Genomic DNA, 19,636 nt, shown 5'->3' with positions numbered 1-19,636 from the left:
AATTTGCCCTTCTCACCAAGGGTACCTCAGGTTTGTGGTACAGAACTGTCACTATCCGTTTCAGACGCTGCCGTTTGGATTGTCCACGGCACCCCGGGTCTTTACCAAGGTAATGGCCGAAATGATGATTCTTCTTCGAAGAAAAGGCGTCTTAATTATCCCTTACTTGGACGATCTCCTGATAAGGGCAAGGTCCAGAGAACAGTTAGAGGTCGGAGTAGCACTATCTCAAGTAGTACTACGACAGCACGGATGGATTCTAAATATTCCAAAATCGCAGCTGATTCTGACGACACGTCTGCTGTTCCTAGGGATGATTCTGGACACAGTACAGAAAAAGGTGTTTCTCCCGGAGGAGAAAGCCAAGGAGTTATCCGACCTAGTCAGGAACCTCCTAAGACCAGGCCAAGTGTCAGTACATCAATGCACAAGGGTCCTGGGAAAGATGGTGGCTTCTTACGAAGCGATTCCATTCGGCAGATTCCACGCAAGAACTTTTCAGTGGGATCTGCTGGACAAATGGTCCGGATCGCATCTTCAAATGCATCAGCGGATAACCCTGTCTCCAAGGACAAGGGTGTCTCTCCTGTGGTGGTTACAGAGTGCTCATCTCCTAGAGGGCCGCAGATTCGGCATTCAGGATTGGGTCCTGGTGACCACGGATGCCAGCCTGAGAGGCTGGGGAGCAGTCACACAGGGAAAAAATTTCCAGGGCTTGTGGTCAAGCATGGAAACATCACTTCACATAAATATCCTGTAACTAAGGGCCATTTACAATGCCCTAAATCAGGCAAGACCTCTACTTCAGGGTCAGCCGGTGTTGATCCAGTCGGACAACATCACGGCAGTCGCCCACGTAAACAGACAGGGCGGCACAAGAAGCAGGAGGGCAATGATGGAAGTGGCAAGGATTCTTCGCTGGGCGGAGAATCATGTGATAGCACTGTCAGCAGTGTTCATTCCGGGAGTGGACAACTGGGAAGCAGACTTCCTCAGCAGACACGATCTTCACCCGGGGGAGTGGGGACTTCACCCAGAAGTCTTCCACATGATTGTGAACCGTTGGGAAAAACCAAAGGTGGACATGATGGCGTCCCGCCTCAACAAAAAACTGGACAGATATTGCGCCAGGTCAAGGGACCCTCAGGCAATAGCTGTGGACGCTCTGGTAACACCGTGGGTGTACCAGTCAGTGTATGTGTTCCCTCCTCTTCCTCTCATACCAAAAGTACTGAGAATCATAAGAAGGAGAGGAGTAAAGACTATACTCGTGGCTCCGGATTGGTCAAGAAGGACTTGGTACCCGGAAATTCAAGAGATGCTCACGGAAGACCCGTGGCCTCTACCTCTAAGAAAGGACCTGCTCCAGCAGGGACCATGTCTGTTCCAAGACTTACCGCGGCTGCGTTTGACGGAATGGCGGTTGAACGCCGGATCCTGAAGGAAAAAGGCATTCCGGATGAAGTCATCCCTACCCTGATCAAAGCCAGGAAGGATGTAACCATACAACATTATCACCGTATTTGGCGTAAATATGTTGCGTGGTGCGAGGCCAGGAAGGCCCCTATAGAGGAATTTCAACTGTGTCGTTTCCTGCATTTCCTGCAAACAGGACTGTCTATGGGCCTCAAATTAGGGTCCATTAAGGTTCAAATTTCGGCCCTGTCAATATTCTTCCAAAAAGAACTGGCTTCTGTTCCTGAAGTTCAGACGTTTATCAAGGGAGTACTGCATATACAACCTCCTTTTGTGCCTCCAGTGGCACCTTGGGATCTCAATGTAGTTTTGGGATTCCTAAAATCACATTGGTTTGAACCACTCACCACTGTGGACTTAAAATATCTCACATGGAAAGTGGTAATGCTGTTAGCCCTGGCTTCAGCCAGGCGTGTCTCAGAATTGGCGGCTTTATCCTATAAAAGCCCTTACCTAATTTTTCATACGGACAGGGCAGAATTGAGGACTCGTCCTCAATTTCTACCTAAGGTGGTTTCAGCATTTCACTTAAACCAGCCTATTGTGGTGCCTGCGGCTACTAGGGACTTGGAGGATTCCAAGTTGCTGGACGTAGTCAGGGCCCTGAAAATATGTTTCCAGGACGGCTGGAGTCAGGAAATCTGATTCGCTGTTTATCCTGTATGCACCCAACAAGCTGGGTGCTCTTGCTTCTAAGCAGACGATTGCTCGTTGGATTTGTAGTACAATTCAGCTTGCACATTCTGTGGCAGGCCTGCCACAGCCAAAATCTGTAAAAGCCCATTCCACACGGAAAGTGGGCTCATCTTGGGCGGCTGCCCGAGGGGTCTCGGCTTTACAACTTTGCCGAGCAGCTACTTGGTCAGGGGCAAACACGTTTGCTAAATTCTACAAATTTGATACCCTGGCTGAGGAGGACCTGGAGTTCTCTCATTCGGTGCTGCAGAGTCATCCGCACTCTCCCGCCCGTTTGGGAGCTTTGGTATAATCCCCATGGTCCTTTCGGAGTCCCCAGCATCCACTAGGACGTTAGAGAAAATAAGAATTTACTTACCGATAATTCTATTTCTCATAGTCCGTAGTGGATGCTGGGCGCCCATCCCAAGTGCGGATTGTCTGCATTACTTGTACATAGTTATTGTTACAAAAATCGGGTTATTGTTGTTGTGAGCCATCTTTTCAGAGGCTCCTTCTGTTATCATGCTGTTAACTGGGTTCAGATCACAAGTTGTACGGTGTGATTGGTGTGGCTGGTATGAGTCTTACCCGGGATTCAAAATCCTTCCTTATTGTGTACGCTCGTCCGGGCACGGTATCCTAACTGAGGCTTGGAGGAGGGTCATAGGGAGAGGAGCCAGTGCACACCAGATAGTCCTAAAGCTTTTACTTTGTGCCCAGTCTCCTGCGGAGCCGCTATTCCCCATGGTCCTTTCGGAGTCCCTAGCATCCACTACGGACTATGAGAAATAGAATTATCGGTAAGTAAATTCTTATTTTATAATTACAGCAGTGGCGGCACTCATGGAATAGAAAGCTCAATAAATGCAATGTGCTGTCTGACCGATGTTTCAATGTATTGTTGGTATACAGCAGACATTAAAGCATTACTAATGAAAATATAAAAGCTCAGAAAGCTAGTACATAATTCCTAAAATGTAAAAGATTAGTAGGTAGATGTGTGCCAAATCCAGGGTCATAATAAAAACTTAAAAATCTACATAACTTCTAAAGTATTTCCTGAAATCAACATGTCCAGTAGGAACAATGGCACGTTCTCCCTCTTTCCTCGCCAAAGGTACCTGCATAGAGGAAGATAGTGTGAAGTGTAGATATAAAGATTATTGATTCCATTAACTTACTTACAGGTTTCCGATTTATCATTACCTATTTCCCAGGCGCTCTTCCATATCCATCCAAAAAAATATAAAAATAACTAGCACAACAGTTTGTTCTTTGTTCTGAAAACAATAAAGTTCACAGTAGGAAAAAATGTTATTACTAATAAATATACATTTGTCATTTTTGAAGTAGTCTGACAGCGAAGGTTTGGTGGAATGACTCCACAGGCCTAGTTGTTAGAACAGGTAGAAAGTACAGTATTCTACAGTGCTAAATAACAATAGTATTTTTATACAATGAAGTATGTTATATGTCCGCTACATATGTCTTATTGTGATAAAAGTCCATTTACTATCGAGGCTGAATCAATAGGCATTGCAATCCATTTGGACAAACATGAAAATGCTGTCATGATGAGAATAGAAGACCTGCTATAAAAGATGCTGAAGACAGTGTAGAAGCATTGTGGAACAACATTAAGGAGTGAATTCAATTGGGTGTGAGGTGTTTACTGCGAAAAAAAACTTGCGGATTTTACTCCTATTTTTGGGTTGTTAATGTCTGAACATATTTATGCTGCAAAAAACCCACATGTGTATATTAGTAACCTTACTATATAAAGACAAACCTGCATTAAATCATAACCATAAACCGCTTTGCAAATCTTTTTTTATTTTTACTCTAATCTGTAGTGGGCAGACTACTTTTTACATTTAAATGTGTTTTTTTCTTGTATGAAGAAAAACAGCTTGACACTCACTTCATTTTTGGGCACCTTAACAATTTCCCAATATTCGGTCAGCCGTAAGGTCTGGGAAACTGACTTTGAGCTTTTCATGTGTTCCATTTTTACTTCTATATTGTACTGTTCTGGTGTTGAGCATTAGTGCATAAAAATATAATACATGCTGAGGTCTTAAATTGTAAATGCTGCACTAAAATTGTAAGAATTCAGTAAGAGATACGCTCATTTCCTGGGGTGTGTTCTTTTGTGTTCCATATAGAGTATGTGAAGTATGACAATCCTTTCCTTCACTGTATTCAGCTTATATGTGAATTAATTGTAGTGAATACATATGTTTAAAACATGTAAACAGATGTGATAGATATAAAGCAAAGTCTTTACAGCGAAATGGTTTCTTTCAAATATACATATATTGATATGGATGTTTTGTAGGCAGTACAAATAGAATATGGAGCACTTTTGGTAGATAATGGAGTTAAAAATAAATCTGAGCTATTGCAAACATAATAAATAATTGTGTTTTCTGGTACCCAGACACTTATCATGTAAAAATCTTGTTTGCTCATGATAACTATAAGTGAACTGATTTTTACTCTAAATTGTATTGTTAGACATTTTCTGTACTATTTGGCCCCTTACACACTGGTGTTTTTAGACACTGTTAAGAGAATCTAAGCAGGAATGGACCAAGTACCTGCCTTCCCCAAGAGCTCCTGCAGTGTGCTTTGGAATTTACCTGCTCTAATTACTCACATTCACTGGAAGCTAATGGGGGGTACACACGGAGAGATCCGTGCTTAAAATCTAAGCAATCTTGCTAGATTGCTTAGATTTTAAGCACGGATCTGCCGTGTGTATGCCCTCCAGCGATAGCGATGCGCGGGGCCGCGCATCGCTATCGCCGATGCTAGATTGAGCCTGCATGCAGGCTCAATCTAGCGGGTCGCTCACTTCACCGTTGTGTGAAGTGAGCGGCCCCCCCGTCGGCTTTTCCCCTCGCTCAGCACATCGCGCTGTGCTGAGCGGGGTGAGAGATGTGTGCTGAGCGGTCTGTGTTAAGATCGCTCAGCACACATCTCTCCCGTGAGTACCCCCCTTAACAAACATTGGAGCAGATGTATTAAGCCTGGGGAGGTGATAAGGCAGTGATAAGTGCAAGGTGATAATGCACCAGACAATCAGCTTCTAACTGTCAATTTACATATTGGAGCTGATTGGCATTATCACCTTGCACTTATCACTGCTTTATCACTTCCCCAGGCTTAACACATCTGCCCCAATGCTTCTTTGGAGAAGAGGTTTTGACCCAAACTTCTGAACGTAACCTTTTATACAATTTATTTAATGGACAACAGGTGGCCACTAACCCTGTGTTACATGCATATAAACCAGGCCAATGTCTTTTATACCATGCGCGTGTGTGTGCATTGATGGACTGTCTAAAGAAATCTCTTCCCATGTATTTGTAGATGTGTATTAAAAATTTTTTTTTAAATGGACTCTTATTCCCTTTTTTTCATTTTACACTTTTTAGGCGGACAACCTGGAAAATGCTCTCTTCATACCTGACCTCAAACTCCACAGCAACCCTTCTGCATTCAATGTGTATTGCAATGTGCGTCACTGTGTCCTGGAATGGCAGAGAAAGGAAACCTCCCTTTTGTTGTCTTCAAAGAACTCTGTGCAGAGTGGGGAGTCTGACAGCGATGAAGAGGAGGAATCCAAAGATCCACCAGTCAAGCTTCCAAAGGCATGTATTCTCATTCTGTCACCTAAATATACTAGAACTTTTCACAAAGGCTCTCATTTTTACTTAGTCACATTCCTCACACCTGATTGCGTTGGACACCAGAATCCTCTTTTTCTTTCTCTTTTTTTCTTTATCCTCATATGTAGAGTTTTGAATATACTACTTCTACAGTGTTATAGACTCAGTTTATTTTTTATATTCATTAGGCTAAATATAAAAGTATAGATTTGGATTTTGCTGTGCAGCTTTTCTGATTTTCTGAGATGGTTCCCATGTCTGCAGTTTGTTACAAAGTCTGTAGAATCCCAAACCGCTTGAGACAGGCATACAGTTTTAGCTCTTGCGTATAAAATGTTGGAATGCTGTCAATTGTAACAGTATGCAATGCTGCACTGTTTTACCAGTAGAAAGACCCATCCCGAGGGAACCTCAGTTTTACCGCACCAAACGGGAGTTTGCTCTGGCTGCATTCACAGTCCGCTCCTAAACAGGCAGCAGCTCTGCTATTCCTGCAGTGCCAAATAATGATCAGTGAGCTCTGAATTGCTCCGTCCAGGAGGTCTTTTTGCATCCAGTCAGATGTAATTGAGTTAATACAACAGAAAAATTAGTAAAACTGGGCAAACCATTTTAGGTGAAAATAGAAACTCATTGGAAGCATACTGTACTCTGGTTTTCAGTCATGTTTTCTGACCATCACATTCTGCTGAAAGTCTCTCAGATGCCCCACCGCTTGTTTCTGTTTTTCTAGCAATGAAAGCAACCATTATTTTACTTTAACCACTTAACTGAAAATCGCTCAGAAAGTGTCAGTTTTCTTTTATGAGTGAATTAGTTGAAGGACCTTATCCATAATGATTTTAGTTAAAAAAAAAGAATTTTTTTTTTTTTTTTTTAATGTTTAAAACAAAATCAATCATTGTTTCAAACATTAGAACATCCGTCAGTAACATCGCGACCATCACAACATTACTTTTTACACCCCAGACATCGCACCATCACAACATTACTTTATACACCCCAGACAGCTGCCGGGTACACAGTGGGGGCAGGGCGGTTTTGTTTTACACTTCCCCAGCATCTGCTATTGTCTGCAGCCGCAGGGTGGGGGTCCTGCTGTGCTGACTGATCAGCAGCCGGCAACACTGAGGTGAGGGTGCAGGGAGGCAGAGAGCAGCAGCGTAGGGAAGTTTCTAATGCGACCATGCCAGGCAAATGGTTAAAGCTCAGAAATATTCTTTCTGCTACGGGGTACACTGGGCTCCAGAAGGATAGACATTGGGGTGTAGAGTAGGATTTTGATCCGAAGCACCAACAGGCTCAAAAGCTTTGACCTTCTTCCCAAGATGCATAGCGCCGCCTCCTATATCACCCCGCCTCCGTGCACAGGAGCTCAGTTTTGTAGTTGGTGCTTGCAGTGCAAGCATGTAACAGGAAGAGCTGCTCATAGCAGCTCTAGAAAAAGCTTTTTCTGAGGAAAAAAGAAGACTACAAGGGCTGCAGCAGAGGCACAGATTGTGTTAGATGTCAGTAGACATTGCCTGCTGCAGCTCCATCTCTCCCCCAGCGGCGCTGTACACTCCCGCGCCCTGGTTGCCGGGTACCTACAGCAGGAGGCTCCGGTTTTCTTCCAAGTTAGTCACACACGGCTGGGGCTCTCCGGGATCGCGGGCCGCACTTTGGGAGGAGGTAAGTGGGTCCCACTCGCGGGACCCGCACTTTATCGCGATCCGGCTCGCCTAAGACCAAGTGGTCCTCTAAGCGAGCTCTTATCTCCTCACAATCCACTGCTGTCACTGACACCTCGTCTGATGAAGACGGCGCTTACACTGACCACACAGATTCTGACACAGATACTGCTGATGGGGAGGGTAGTTCACATGTGAATGTTCCTGATCTTTTGGAGGCTATTAAGTTGATTATACAGATTACGGATGATCCCGAGCCATCCGTCCCTCCTAAGAAACCAGATAGGTCAAGCGTCAGAAGGTGATTAAACAAGTTTTACATCACTCTGACCACCTAGTGTAGATATGTCAGGATCACTGGGAAAATCCGGAAAAGAAGTTTGTGCCTCAAAGAAGATGCTGGCTCGCTATCCCCTCGCGCCAGAGCTGTCTAAAAATTGGGAAACGCCTCCTCCAATAGACTCGCATGTGGCTAGGATGGTGGTTTCCTCAGCTCTACCTGTCACTACCGTCACGTCTCTAAAAGAGACGGATAAACGTCGTCAGGACATACATGCCGGCGAGTGTGGCCTCCATCCAGAAGTGTTTCAACTCCTAGTGGGAAAGTGGGGCCTTCCAGACGTAGATCTGATGGCGTCTCGACACAATCACAAGGTTCCGGTCTTCGGAACAAGGACAAGGGATCCTCAAGCAGCATTCGTGGATGCGCTGGCAGTGCCGTGGTGGTTTCGGCTGCCGTACGTGTTCCCTTCGGTGTCACTCCTGCCCAGGGTAATTCGGAAGTTCAAGCAAGAAAGAGGAATTCTGCTTCTCAGAGCTCCAGCGTGGCCCAGACGGCACTGGTTTTCAGACCTGCAGGGCCTATCATCGGAGCGTCCAATTCTACTTCTACAGCGCCCAGACCTCCTCGTTCAGGGCCCTTGTGTCTACCAGGACCTAGCCCGGCTGTCTTTGACGGCGTGGCTCTTGAAGCTTCCGTCTTGAGGGCTAAAGGGTTTTCTGAGGTGGTCATTCAAACTATGTTGCGGGCCCGGAAACCGGCTTCTGCTCGGATTTACTATAGGGTCTGGCATTCTTACTTTGGTGCGCATCTAACGATTATGATGCTTCCAAGTTTAGTATAGCCAAGTTGTTGGCCTTTCTTCAGCAGGGCCTGGACTTAGGCCTGCGTCTGGCCTCCCTCAAGGTTCAAATATCTGCCTTGTCGGTGTGGTTTCAGAGAAAAATTGCGACCTTACCTGATGTGCATACCTTTTACTCAGGGTGTGTTAAGCATCCAACTCCCTATGTCCCGCCTGTGGCTCCTTGGGACTTGTAGGTGGTTTTGGAGGCATTACAAGAGTCTCCGTTTGAACCTCTTGGTTCAGCTGATCTTAAGTGGCTTTCCCTTAAGGTGGTGTTTCTGCTGGCTATTGCTTCAGCTAGAAGAGTGTCGGATTTGGGTGCCTTGTCTTGTAGTTCCCCATATCTGATATTTCACCGTGACCGGGCGGTTCTTAGGACTCGTCCCGGTTATTTGCCTAAGGTGGTTTCTTCGTTCCACCTTACCCAGGAGATTGTGGTTCCGGCACTTGTTTCTCCTGATCTGTCTCCCAAAGAGCGGTCTTTGGATGTGGTACGGGCTCTCCGTATCTATGTGAAGAGAACTGCTTCTGTTAGGAAATCTGATTCTCTCTTTATTCTTTTTGGATTTCACATACAGGGCTGGCCTGCTCACAAGCAGACTTTGGCCAGATGGATTAGAATGGTGATTGCACATGTTTATGTGAGGGCTGGTCTGTCAGCTCCTGCTCACATTACGGCCCATTCTACTCGGGCTGTTGGACCTTCTTGGGCGGCCCGCCGTGGTGCGACCCTTGAACAATTGTGCAAGGCGGCTACGTGGTCCTCAGTGAACACGTTCATAAGGTTCTATGCCTTCGATACCGCAGCTTCCCAGGATGCTTCCTTTGGACGCCGGGTTCTTGTGCCCGCTACAGTGCGTCCCCTCCCATAAGGAACTGCTTTAGGACATACCCAATGTCTATCCTTGAGGAGCCCAGTGTACCCCGCAGCAGAAAACGAGTTTTATGGTAAGAACTTACCTATGTTAACACTCTTTGTGCGAGGTACACTGGGCTCCACAAGGTGCCCACCCTGACGCACTTAGCTTCTTTGGGTTGGTATGGCATTAGCCGCTGACACTTCTCCTGTTGGGAGAGTGTAATGTTCGTGGCAACTGGCAGTAGTCGACTCTTTTACTTGCTACTGCATTGGGCTGGTTAACAAAACTGAGCTCCTGTGCACGGAGGCGGGGTGATATAGGAGGCGGCGCTATGTATCTTGGGAAGAAGGTCAAAGCTTTTGAGCCTGTTGGTGCTTTGGATCAAGATCCTACTCTACACCCCAATGTCTATCCTTGTGGAGCCCAGTGTACCTCGCAGAAAGAGTTTTAACAAAGGTAAGTTCTTACCATAAAACTAGTTTTAAGCATGGTATTAAGGTGTGCATTACTGTACTTTCTGGCAAATGTTTTTCCTTTTATTCAGTTTCTCAGGTCTTTGGTATGCTGTTTTTTCACTTGCACGTGTAATGTAGGGAATTTTTAATTTGCTTTTGTTTGTTTTTTAATCTCGTACGCATGTAAGATGACTGCGGACACATCTGTAGGTGCAAAATAAATTTTTTGGGTGTCCTAGAAACTATCGTACATAGGTTTTAAAGAAAAAAGTAATGTTTTTGTTGCTAGAAATTGCTGTATGGGATGATGTATAATACAGCCACAATATTGTATGGTATATAGTAACGTTACACGCTCTGTAAATTTACACACCTTGTTTTTGTAATTGATTTTTCTTTCTTTCTTAGATTATTGAAATTGGTTTATGTGAAGTTTTCGAGTTAATAAAGGAAACACGATTTTCTCACCAATCACTGTGTTTGAGGAGCTTACAGGCTCTGCTCAATATACTACAGGGTCAGCAACCAGAAGGACTGCAGTTAGAACCTCCAGAAGTATTAGGTAAGACCAAACTACACCAAACTACTCTTCACTTATCTCAAAATATCTCCCAACCTGACCTCTTCGCAAGATCTACGTTTCTCTTTCACACACTACTCGTTTCCATTCACAATGGCAGGACTTTTTCGGGCTGCACCCACTCTGTGGCATGCACTTCCATGTGCAGTAAGACACTACTTTAGTCTCCAAACCTTCACGTGTTCCCTGAAAACTCACCCCTTCTGTCAAGCTTATCAAATTCCAGAACCGCTCAGATAACCTTCATAAGCTTTCCCATCCAGTTCCACACATATCGTCACACATTTCCTCCTTCTTCACCTTTCCTTCCTCCTGACCCCGGTTCCTCATTGCTGTGTGACCATATCATCCAGCCCACCAAAAATCTTTGCAATCTGATGGACCATTATGCAATAATTAAATATCTTTGTGTATCATTGCCTATTTACCTATAGATTGTAAGCTTGCAAGCAGGACCTTGATTATTTGTTATTACCCAGTTTTGTTTTATCATTGTTTCTAATTGTAAAGTGCAATGGAATTTGCTGTGCTATATAAGAAACTGTTAATAGCTAGATGCGCGTTGAAGGCACTGGCTACTGTTTATTCTCAGCATCCAAATGCTTTCTCTATAACTTGTTCAAATGCTGAAGATGATATGGTTTGTTTGATTATTATTTTGTAATGGAAGGTCTTGTTGTAGGATACTAATGAATAACACCCGCATTAATATAGTTAATTCATACTTTCACTGGAGAATTCATATTAAAGCAGATACATAGTTTATCTCTAATATTAAGTAATTATATGACTGGGCAGAAAAGGAAAGGGAGTCTTGGAGAAAACACAGATTGCCTTAATTGACTAAAAAGTCTGGATGGCAAATGAGCCTTTTGTAAAATATTTCTATACTTTACAACTGCCATTTCAAACAACAAAAACAAACTTCAAGTTTTTCCTTTAATCAAATCCCCTTTGAAATCGCATATGCTCTCTATCCTCTCTCTGCCCACCCCCCACCCCCTCTTACTTTCTTGTCTAGTACTTCTTGTCTTTTCACACGTCTAGCTCCGAGGTTGCATTTGATCTCATTAGAGGCTTGACCATGTCCTGAAAGGACTGGGAATGTGACAGGGAGCTGGTAAAAATGTAACTAAGAAGAAGTTCAGGGTACCATTAAGCAAATTATGCAAATAAAATTTGGCACTCATGTCTGTCTGTCTGTCTGTCTGTCTGTCTGTCTGTCTGTCTGTCTGTCTGTCTGTCTGTCTGTCTGTGTGTGTGTGTATGCATATATATATAATATGTGTGTGTGTATATATGTATCAAACAAAAACCATTTGCGCTTAGTGTAGCCTTATAACATGCTTGAATTCAGTCTCTGATTCTCATATGGAATAATTCACCAAATTGTTTTTTTTTTTTTGGTTTTTTTTTTTACATATGTCACCTGTAAATATACCTTCACACCAAAGTTATACTCGAAAAAATGGCCAAAGGCCTAATGAAACATGATACCAAAGATTTTATTAAAAGATGCATAAAATTCCATACGTTCACATTAACAATGTAAAAGAAAAGAATACATAGAGATACAGCCAAAATATTTTTTTGTCCGTTTCAAAAGATGGAAGTTTCTCCTTCACCTTCACAGGTGTCAGCTCGAAAGGGTGTGATGGCGAACTGAACAAGAAACCGTAGCTGATTTAACCCAACGCATTTCGTCAAAATAACTCCAGGGGTTCATGTATGGTATCGCAAAGAAAACATCTTTCCTGAATGAGGACGTCAACTATATATATATATATATATATATATATATATATATATATATATATATATATATATATGTGTCCACCCAAAATAAACAGATCCTGAACCTGTTTGCCGCATATAGCTGCAGATTTTATCCAGAGAGAATATCTGTGACTTCACAAATTGCAATCCGGATCAGTTTAAAGAGTTGAACATTCGTAGAGAAGGTTTCCATAACATTTTTTTGCTTGGTCCCATTACCCTATAATTATTTTTGGTGGACCTTTTTATATATATATATATATAAGTGTTGACGTCCTCATTCAGGGAGGATGTTTTCTTTGCGATACCGTTCATGATCCCCTGAAGAAGTCATTTCGACGAAACGCGTTCGATTAAATCAGCTACGGTTTCTTGTTCAGTTCGCCATCACACCCTTTTGAGCTCACACCTGTGAAGGTGACTCATTCATATGTTGAAACTGACAAAAATATCTTTTGGCTGTATCTTGATGTATTCTTTTACATTGTTCATGTGAACGTATGGAATTTTATTATGTATTTTTCTGTAGCATCCATAAGGGATATTGGGGAGACTTAGTACGATGGTAGTATAGACGGGGTACAAAGGAGCCGCTGCACTTTAAATTTCTTCACTGGGTGTGCTGGCTCCTCCCCTATATGCCCCCTCCCAGAGGCAGTTTAGAAAAAAAGTGCCCTCAGGAAAGGGTGCACGTCTCTGCAGCTACAGAGTTTTCTTCAATTTCGTTTAAAACTTTGATTTCTCTTACGTCCTAGAGGATGATGGGGTCTATATTAGTACCATGGGGTATAGACAGGTACACCAGGAGCCATTGGCACTTTAAGAGTTTAACAGTGTGGGCTGGCTACTCCCTCTATGCCTCTCCTATCAGACTCAGTTTCGAAAATGTGCCCGGAGGAGCCGGTCACAGCTAGGGAAGCTCTACAGAGCTTCTTTAGTGAAAGTTTAGTTTAGAGTATTTTATTTTACAGGGAGGCTGCTGGCAACAGCTCCCTGCATCGAGGGACTAAGGGGGGGGCAGTGTCCGCCCTGCGGGGTCTAATCCACGGTCTCCGCTGACTGGACACTGAGCTCCAGAGGGGATAGATCGCTCCCCGCCGCAGGGGAACGCTCACCCCAGCAGCATGTCGCCACCCCCTTGCAGAGCTGAAGTTTGTGGCGAGTGAGCCACCGACCCCCCGTAGCAAGCTGGGGGCCGGTGTGAAGGTGGTGGCATCAGGGTAGGAGCACAGTATTAACTGCTCTCAGGGATGGCTCAGCGGTACTTGGGTGCGGCGCTGTGAGGGGCGCCCTGAGCCGGCACCTTAACCCTGCACTGACCAGAAAGCCTGTCTGGGTCTGCAGATCTCAGCCAGCACAAAATACTCAGGCCAGTATAATCTTGGAAGAGCGGGAAGACGGCGCCATTAAGGGGGCGGAGCTTCTCAGAGCGGACCCAGCAGCGTTCAGCGCCATTTTCCTGCCTGCAGACACGATGCAAGTGGAATAACAGTCCTTCCAGAGCAACTCCAGCTATCTGTATGGTACCAAGGGGTTGTAGAAGGGAGGGGAGGCTGTGTAGACTGTGTCACCTATTAAGGGACACAGTCAGCGCTGGTTTGGGGTCTCCCTATACCTAATAGCGCTGTGTGTGGGTTGGCTCCAATCTCTGTGTCTCAGCCATTCTTGGGGGGGGGGAACTCTGTCTGCCCTGTACCCTGTGTGTATGTGGGGTGTACAAGCAAACATGTCTAGAGACTCTGTCTCATATGCTGCAGAGGATTTGTCTTCTCAAGAAGATCCCATCCCATGTAATCAGGATTGCACTGTGGTAGAGCAGATCCCAGCTAGAGAACCGGAGTGGTTAGCCTCTCTTAGGAGGGCTATTTCTCAGATTTCTGAAAGGGTGGCAAGGACCGAGCATGCGACTCAGGTATTGCAATCCTCTATGGCAGTATGGTCTGATACTGCTCCCTCGGGGCACCCTGCGGTACATTCTCACAAACGTGCTCTTGCCCAAATTATGCAGAATGAAACGGATACCGTTTCTGACACAGCAGACTGTGATGGGTATGTGACGAGGGGTCGGCATCACTTGCTAAGGGGGTGCAGTTGATGATTGAGGCCATGCTGGATGTATTGCAGATTTCTGACACACCTCCTGAGCAGGTTGAGGAGGCCTTTTTTACGGACAGTAAGAAGGCCCCTCTCCCCTTCCCAGCATCCAAGGAATTAAATGCTATATTTGAAAACGCCTGGGAAAACCCGGAGAAAAAATTCCAGATCCCTAAAAGGGTCCTGGTTGCTTTTCCCTTCCCGGAAGACGATAGAAAAAAAAAATGGGAGTCTCCGCCTATAGTTGACGCCTCAGTCTCCAGGCTGTCAAAACAGGTGGTTTTACCAGTCCCGGTATCTACCGCATTGAAGGACCCGGTAGATCGCAAGGTGGATGCTACGCTCAAATCCATATACACGGCTTCAGGGGCTATACTGCGGCCTACTATTGCCTGTGCATGGATTTGTAAAGCTATGGCCAAGTGGTCAATCACTCTGCAGGAGGACTTGACTACGATGGATAAAGGTGACGTTGATTTGTTTTTACATAACATACAGGATTCTGCAGGGTTCCTGGTAGAATCCATGAAGGATCTGGGTTCCGTGGCTGCGGGGATCTCCTCCATGTCCGTCTTGGCTCGCAGGGGTCTCTGGCTGCGCCAATGGTCTGCGGACGCGGATTCCAGGAAGAGTGCGGAGAGCCTACCCCATACAGGTCAGGCTCTGTTTGGGTAGGCACTGGATGCGTGGATTGCCACGGCTACTGTGGGTAATTCACCTTTTTCCCCCTCAGCTGCACCAGCTACGAAGAAGCATTTTACTCCCGCCATGTCACAGTCCTTTCGGCCCGCAAGGCCTAGAAAGAACAAGCCTTCTCACACCTTCTTCAGAGGTGGTCGTGCTAAAGCCAAAAAGCCTGCTCCCACAGGTTCCCAGGACCAGAAGCCTGCTTCTGGTGCCTCCAAAGTCCTCAGCATGATGGTGGACCGCACAGCCTGGAGGAAGGTCAGGTGGGAGCAAGACTCCGGCATTTCAGCCACGTCTGGGTGTCGTCTGGCCTGGACCCTTGGATACAAGATATAGTGTCCAGGGGGTACAGGCTGAAGTTTCAAACTCTCCCACCTCACCGTTTCTTCAAATTAGGCTTGCCAGCTTTGCCGGCAGACAGAGCGATTCTTCTGGACGCTATCCGAAAATTGGTGGTGTCCGAGGTCATTGTTCCAGTTCCGCCTCATCAGTGGAGCAAAGGTTACTATTCGAACCTTTTTGTGGTACCGAAGCCGGATTGTTCCGTAAGGCCAGTTATAAACTTGAAATCTTTGAACCCTTATCTCAGGGACTTCAAATTCAAGATGGAGTCTCTGAGAGCAGTTATCTCAGGACTGACGGATGGGGAGTTCCTGGTGTCCCTGGACATCAAGGATGTGTACCTCCACATTACCATTTGGTCGCCGCATCAGGCCTATCTCAGGTTTGCACTGTTAGATGATCACTATCGGTTTCAGGCACTGCCGTTCTGTCTCTCCACGACACAGAGGGTCTTCACCAAGGCGATGGCAGAGATGATGGTTCTCCTCCGCAAGCAGGGGGTGAACATAATTCCGTACCTGGACGCTCGGCGGATCAAGGCATTGTCCAGAGAGAAGTTGTTAAGATCCATTGCTCTCACGGCACATCTGCTCAGGGAGCACGGTTGGATCCTGAAACTTCCAAAGTCTCATCTGGAACCGACAAGGAGGCTGTATTTCCTGGGGATGATCATCGACACAGAGGTGCAGATGGTGTTTCTACCGGTGGAGAAAGCGTTGGTGATTCAAACAATGGTCCGGGATGTCTTGAAGCCTGCCCGGGTACCTGTTCATCAGTGCATCCGCCTTCTGGGGAAGATGGTTGCCTCCTACGTGGCTCTGCAGTACGGAAGGTTTCATGCTCGATCCTTTCAGCTCGATCTCTTGGACCAGTGGTCGAGATGTCACCTGCATATGCACCAGATGATACATCTGTCACCGAAAGCCAGGATTTCGCTCCTCTAGTGGCTACAACTACCACACCTTCTGGAGGGCCGAAGGTTCGGAGTTCAGGACTGGGTCCTTCTAACCACGGATGCAAGTCTAAGAGGTTGGGGAGCAGTCGCTCAGGGGGAAACCTTCCATGGAAGGTGATCAAGTCAAGAATCCCTTCTCCCGATAAACATCCTGGAGCTAAGAGCCGTATACAACGGTTTTCTTTAAGCAGCACACCTTCTGCAGGATCGGGCTGTTCAGGTGCAGTCAGACAACGTGACCGCAGTGGCCTACATAAACCGACAAGGCGGAACGAAGAGCAGGGCTGCAATGTCAGAGGTGACAAGAATCCTCCTCTGGGCAGAAAGGCATGCGGTGGCGATGTCGGCAATCTTCATTCCGGGAGTAGACAACTGGGAGCGGACTTCCTCAACAGACACGATCTCCATCCAGGAGAGTGGGGCCTCAACCCTGAAGGTGTTTGAGGAGGTAACCGGTTGGTGGGGGGTTCCTCACATAGACATGATGGCCTCCCACCTCAACAAGAAGCTGCGGAGGTACTGTTCCAGGTTGAAAGACTCGCAGGCAGTGGCGGTGGACGCACTGGTAACACCGTGGGTGTTCACGTAAGTGTATGTGTTCCCTCCACTTCCTTTAATTCCAAAAGTTCTTCAACTTATAAAACGAATAAAGGTTCTGGCAATCCTCATTGCTCCGGACTGGCCAAGGAGGGCTTGGTACGCGGATCTGCTGGATCTACTGCTGGAAGATCCAAGGCCCCTACCTCTTCGAGAGGATCTTCTACTGCAGAGGCCGTTCGCTTATCAAGACTTACCACGTCTACGTTTGACGGCATGGCGGTTGAGCGCCAGATCTTAGCTCGGAAGGGTATTCCGAGCGAGGTTATTTCTACCCTGATACAGGCTAGGAAGGGAGGTAACGTCTAAACATTATCATCGAATTTGGACAAAATTTGTGTCTTGGTGTGAATCCAAGAAATTTCCTGCGGTGGAGTTTCATCTTGGACGTTTTCTCCTTTTCCTGCAAGCAGGTGTGGATATGGGCCTGAGATTGGGCTCCATCAAGGTCCAGATCTCCGCTTTATCCATTTTCTTCCAAAAACAATTGGCTGTCCTTACTGAGGTTCAGACCTTTTTGAAAGGGGTTCTGCACATCCAGCCTCCCTTTGTGGCGCCGACTGCACCCTGGGATCTTGATGTGGTATTACAGTTCCTGCAATCAGATTGGTTTGAGCCTCTACAGGAGGCTGAAATCAAATTTCTCACGTGGAAGGCGGTCACTTTGTTGGCCTTAGCTTCTGCTCGACGTGTGTCGAAATTGGGGGCTTTGTCCTGTTAAAGTCCCTATGAAAATAGGACGGAACTCAGGACTTGTCCGCAGTTCCTTCCTAAGGTTGTGTCAGCTTTTCATATCAACCAGCCTATTGTGTTGCCAGTGGCTACTGCTTCAAAGGCCTTGGATGTTGTGAGGGCTTTGAAGATGTATGTGAAGAGGACGGCTCGTCTTAGAAAATCTGACTCTGTTTGTCCTCTATGATCCCAAGAAAATTGGGTGTCCTGCATCTAAGCAGTCGATTTCACGCTGGATCAGGTTCACCATCCAGCATGCATATTCTACGGCAGGATTGCCGTGTCCAAAATCTGTTAAGGCCCACTCTACTCGTAAGGTGGGCTCTTCCGGGGCGGCTGCCCGGGGTGTCTCTGCTATCAGCTTTGCCGAACAGCTACTTGGTCTGGGTCGAACACGTTTGCTAAGTTTTACAAGTTCGATACTTTGGCCTCTGAAGACCTCAAGTTTGGTCAAGCAGTTTTGCTGGAGCCTCCGCGCTCTCCCTCCCGTTCTGGGAGCTTTGGTACATCCCCATGGTACTAATATGGACCCCAGTATCCTCTAGGACGTAAGAGAAAATAAGATTTTAATTACCTACCGGTAAATCCTTTTCTCGGACGTCCTGGACCATGGGGAATAGCGGCTCCGCAGGAGACTGGGCACAACTAAAAGAAAGCTTTAGGTCTACCTGGTGTGCACTGGCTCTTCCCTCTATGACCCTCCTCCAGACCTCCGTTAGAATCTTGTGCCCGGCTGAGCTGGATGCACACTAGGGGCTCTCCTGAGCTCCTAGAAAAGAAAGTATAATTTTAGTTTTTTTTTAATTTTCAGTGAGATCTGCTGGCAACAGACTCACTGCTACGAGGGACTAAGGGGAGAAGAAGCGAACCTACCTGCTTGCAGCTAGCTTGGGCTTCTTAGGCTACTGGACACCTTTAGCTCCAGAGGGATCGAACACAGGGCCCGACCTCGATCGTCCGGTCCCGGAGCCGCGCCGCCGTCCCCCTTACAGAGCCAAAAACAAGAATATGGTCCTGGAAATCGGCGGCAGAAGACTTCGGTCTTCAACAAGGTAGCGCACAGCACTGCAGCTGTGCGCCATTGCTCCTCATGCACACCTCACACTCCGGTCACTGATGGGTGCAGGGCGCTGGGGGGGGGGGCACCCTGAGCAGCAATATTAAACACCTTGCTGGCATAAAAATCACATAATATAGTCCTAGAGGCTATATAGGTGAAAAATACCCCTGCCAGATATCTATAAAAAAGCGGGAGAAGTCCGCCGGAAAAGGGGCGGAGCTATCTCCCTCAGCACACTGGCGCCATTTTTCCCTCACAGCTCCGCTGGAAGGATCGCTCCCAGGCTCTCCCCTGCAGTTTCAAGACTACAAAGGGTAAAAAAAGAGAGGGGGAGCACTACATTTAGGCGCAGTAGTATACATATAAGCAGCTATAAGGGAAAATCACTCAGTTATAGTGTTAATCCCTGTGTATATATAGCGCTCTGGTGTGTGCTGGCATACTCTCTCTCTGTCTCCCCAAAGGACTTTGTGGGGTCCTGTCCTCAGTCAGAGCATTCCCTGTGTGTGTGCGGTGTGTCGGTACGGCTGTGTCGACATGTTTGATGAGGAGGCTTATGTGGAGGCGGAGCAGATGCCGATAAATGTGATGTCACCCCCTGCGGGGTCGACACCTGAGTGTATGGTTATGTGGAAGAAATTACGTGACAGTGTCGACTCCTTACATAAAAGGTTTGACGACATAGCAGATGTGGGACAGCCGGCTTCTCAGCTCGTGCCTGCCCAACTGTCTCAAAAGCCATCAGGGGCTCTAAAACGCCCGCTACCTCAGATGGCAGACACAGATGTCGACACGGATACTGAATCCAGTGTCGACGACGATGAGACTAATGTAACTTCCAATAGGGCCACACGTTACATGATTGAGGCGATGAAA

The 19,636-nt window shown here is 46.4% G+C and overlaps 1 protein-coding gene across 16 annotated transcripts in view; it reads left to right on the top strand.

The window, feature by feature from the left end:
• MYCBP2 (MYC binding protein 2) overlaps nt 1-19,636 on the top strand; it is a 705,517-nt gene that overhangs the window by 111,252 nt on the left and 574,629 nt on the right. For all 16 annotated transcript variants that reach the window (XM_063952980.1, XM_063952968.1, XM_063952974.1 and 13 more), the window contains exons 3-4: nt 5,595-5,810; nt 10,346-10,499. In XM_063952980.1, the coding sequence (XP_063809050.1) occupies nt 5,595-5,810; nt 10,346-10,499 (370 nt within the window). The remainder of the gene's footprint in view (nt 1-5,594; nt 5,811-10,345; nt 10,500-19,636) is intronic.

Source organism: Pseudophryne corroboree, chromosome 2 (assembly GCF_028390025.1).
Source record: "Pseudophryne corroboree isolate aPseCor3 chromosome 2, aPseCor3.hap2, whole genome shotgun sequence".
In the NCBI taxonomy this organism is placed as follows: domain Eukaryota; kingdom Metazoa; phylum Chordata; class Amphibia; order Anura; family Myobatrachidae; genus Pseudophryne; species Pseudophryne corroboree.
The sequence above is the reverse complement of the archived record's forward strand: the minus strand, read 5'-3'. Positions and strand labels throughout refer to the sequence as shown.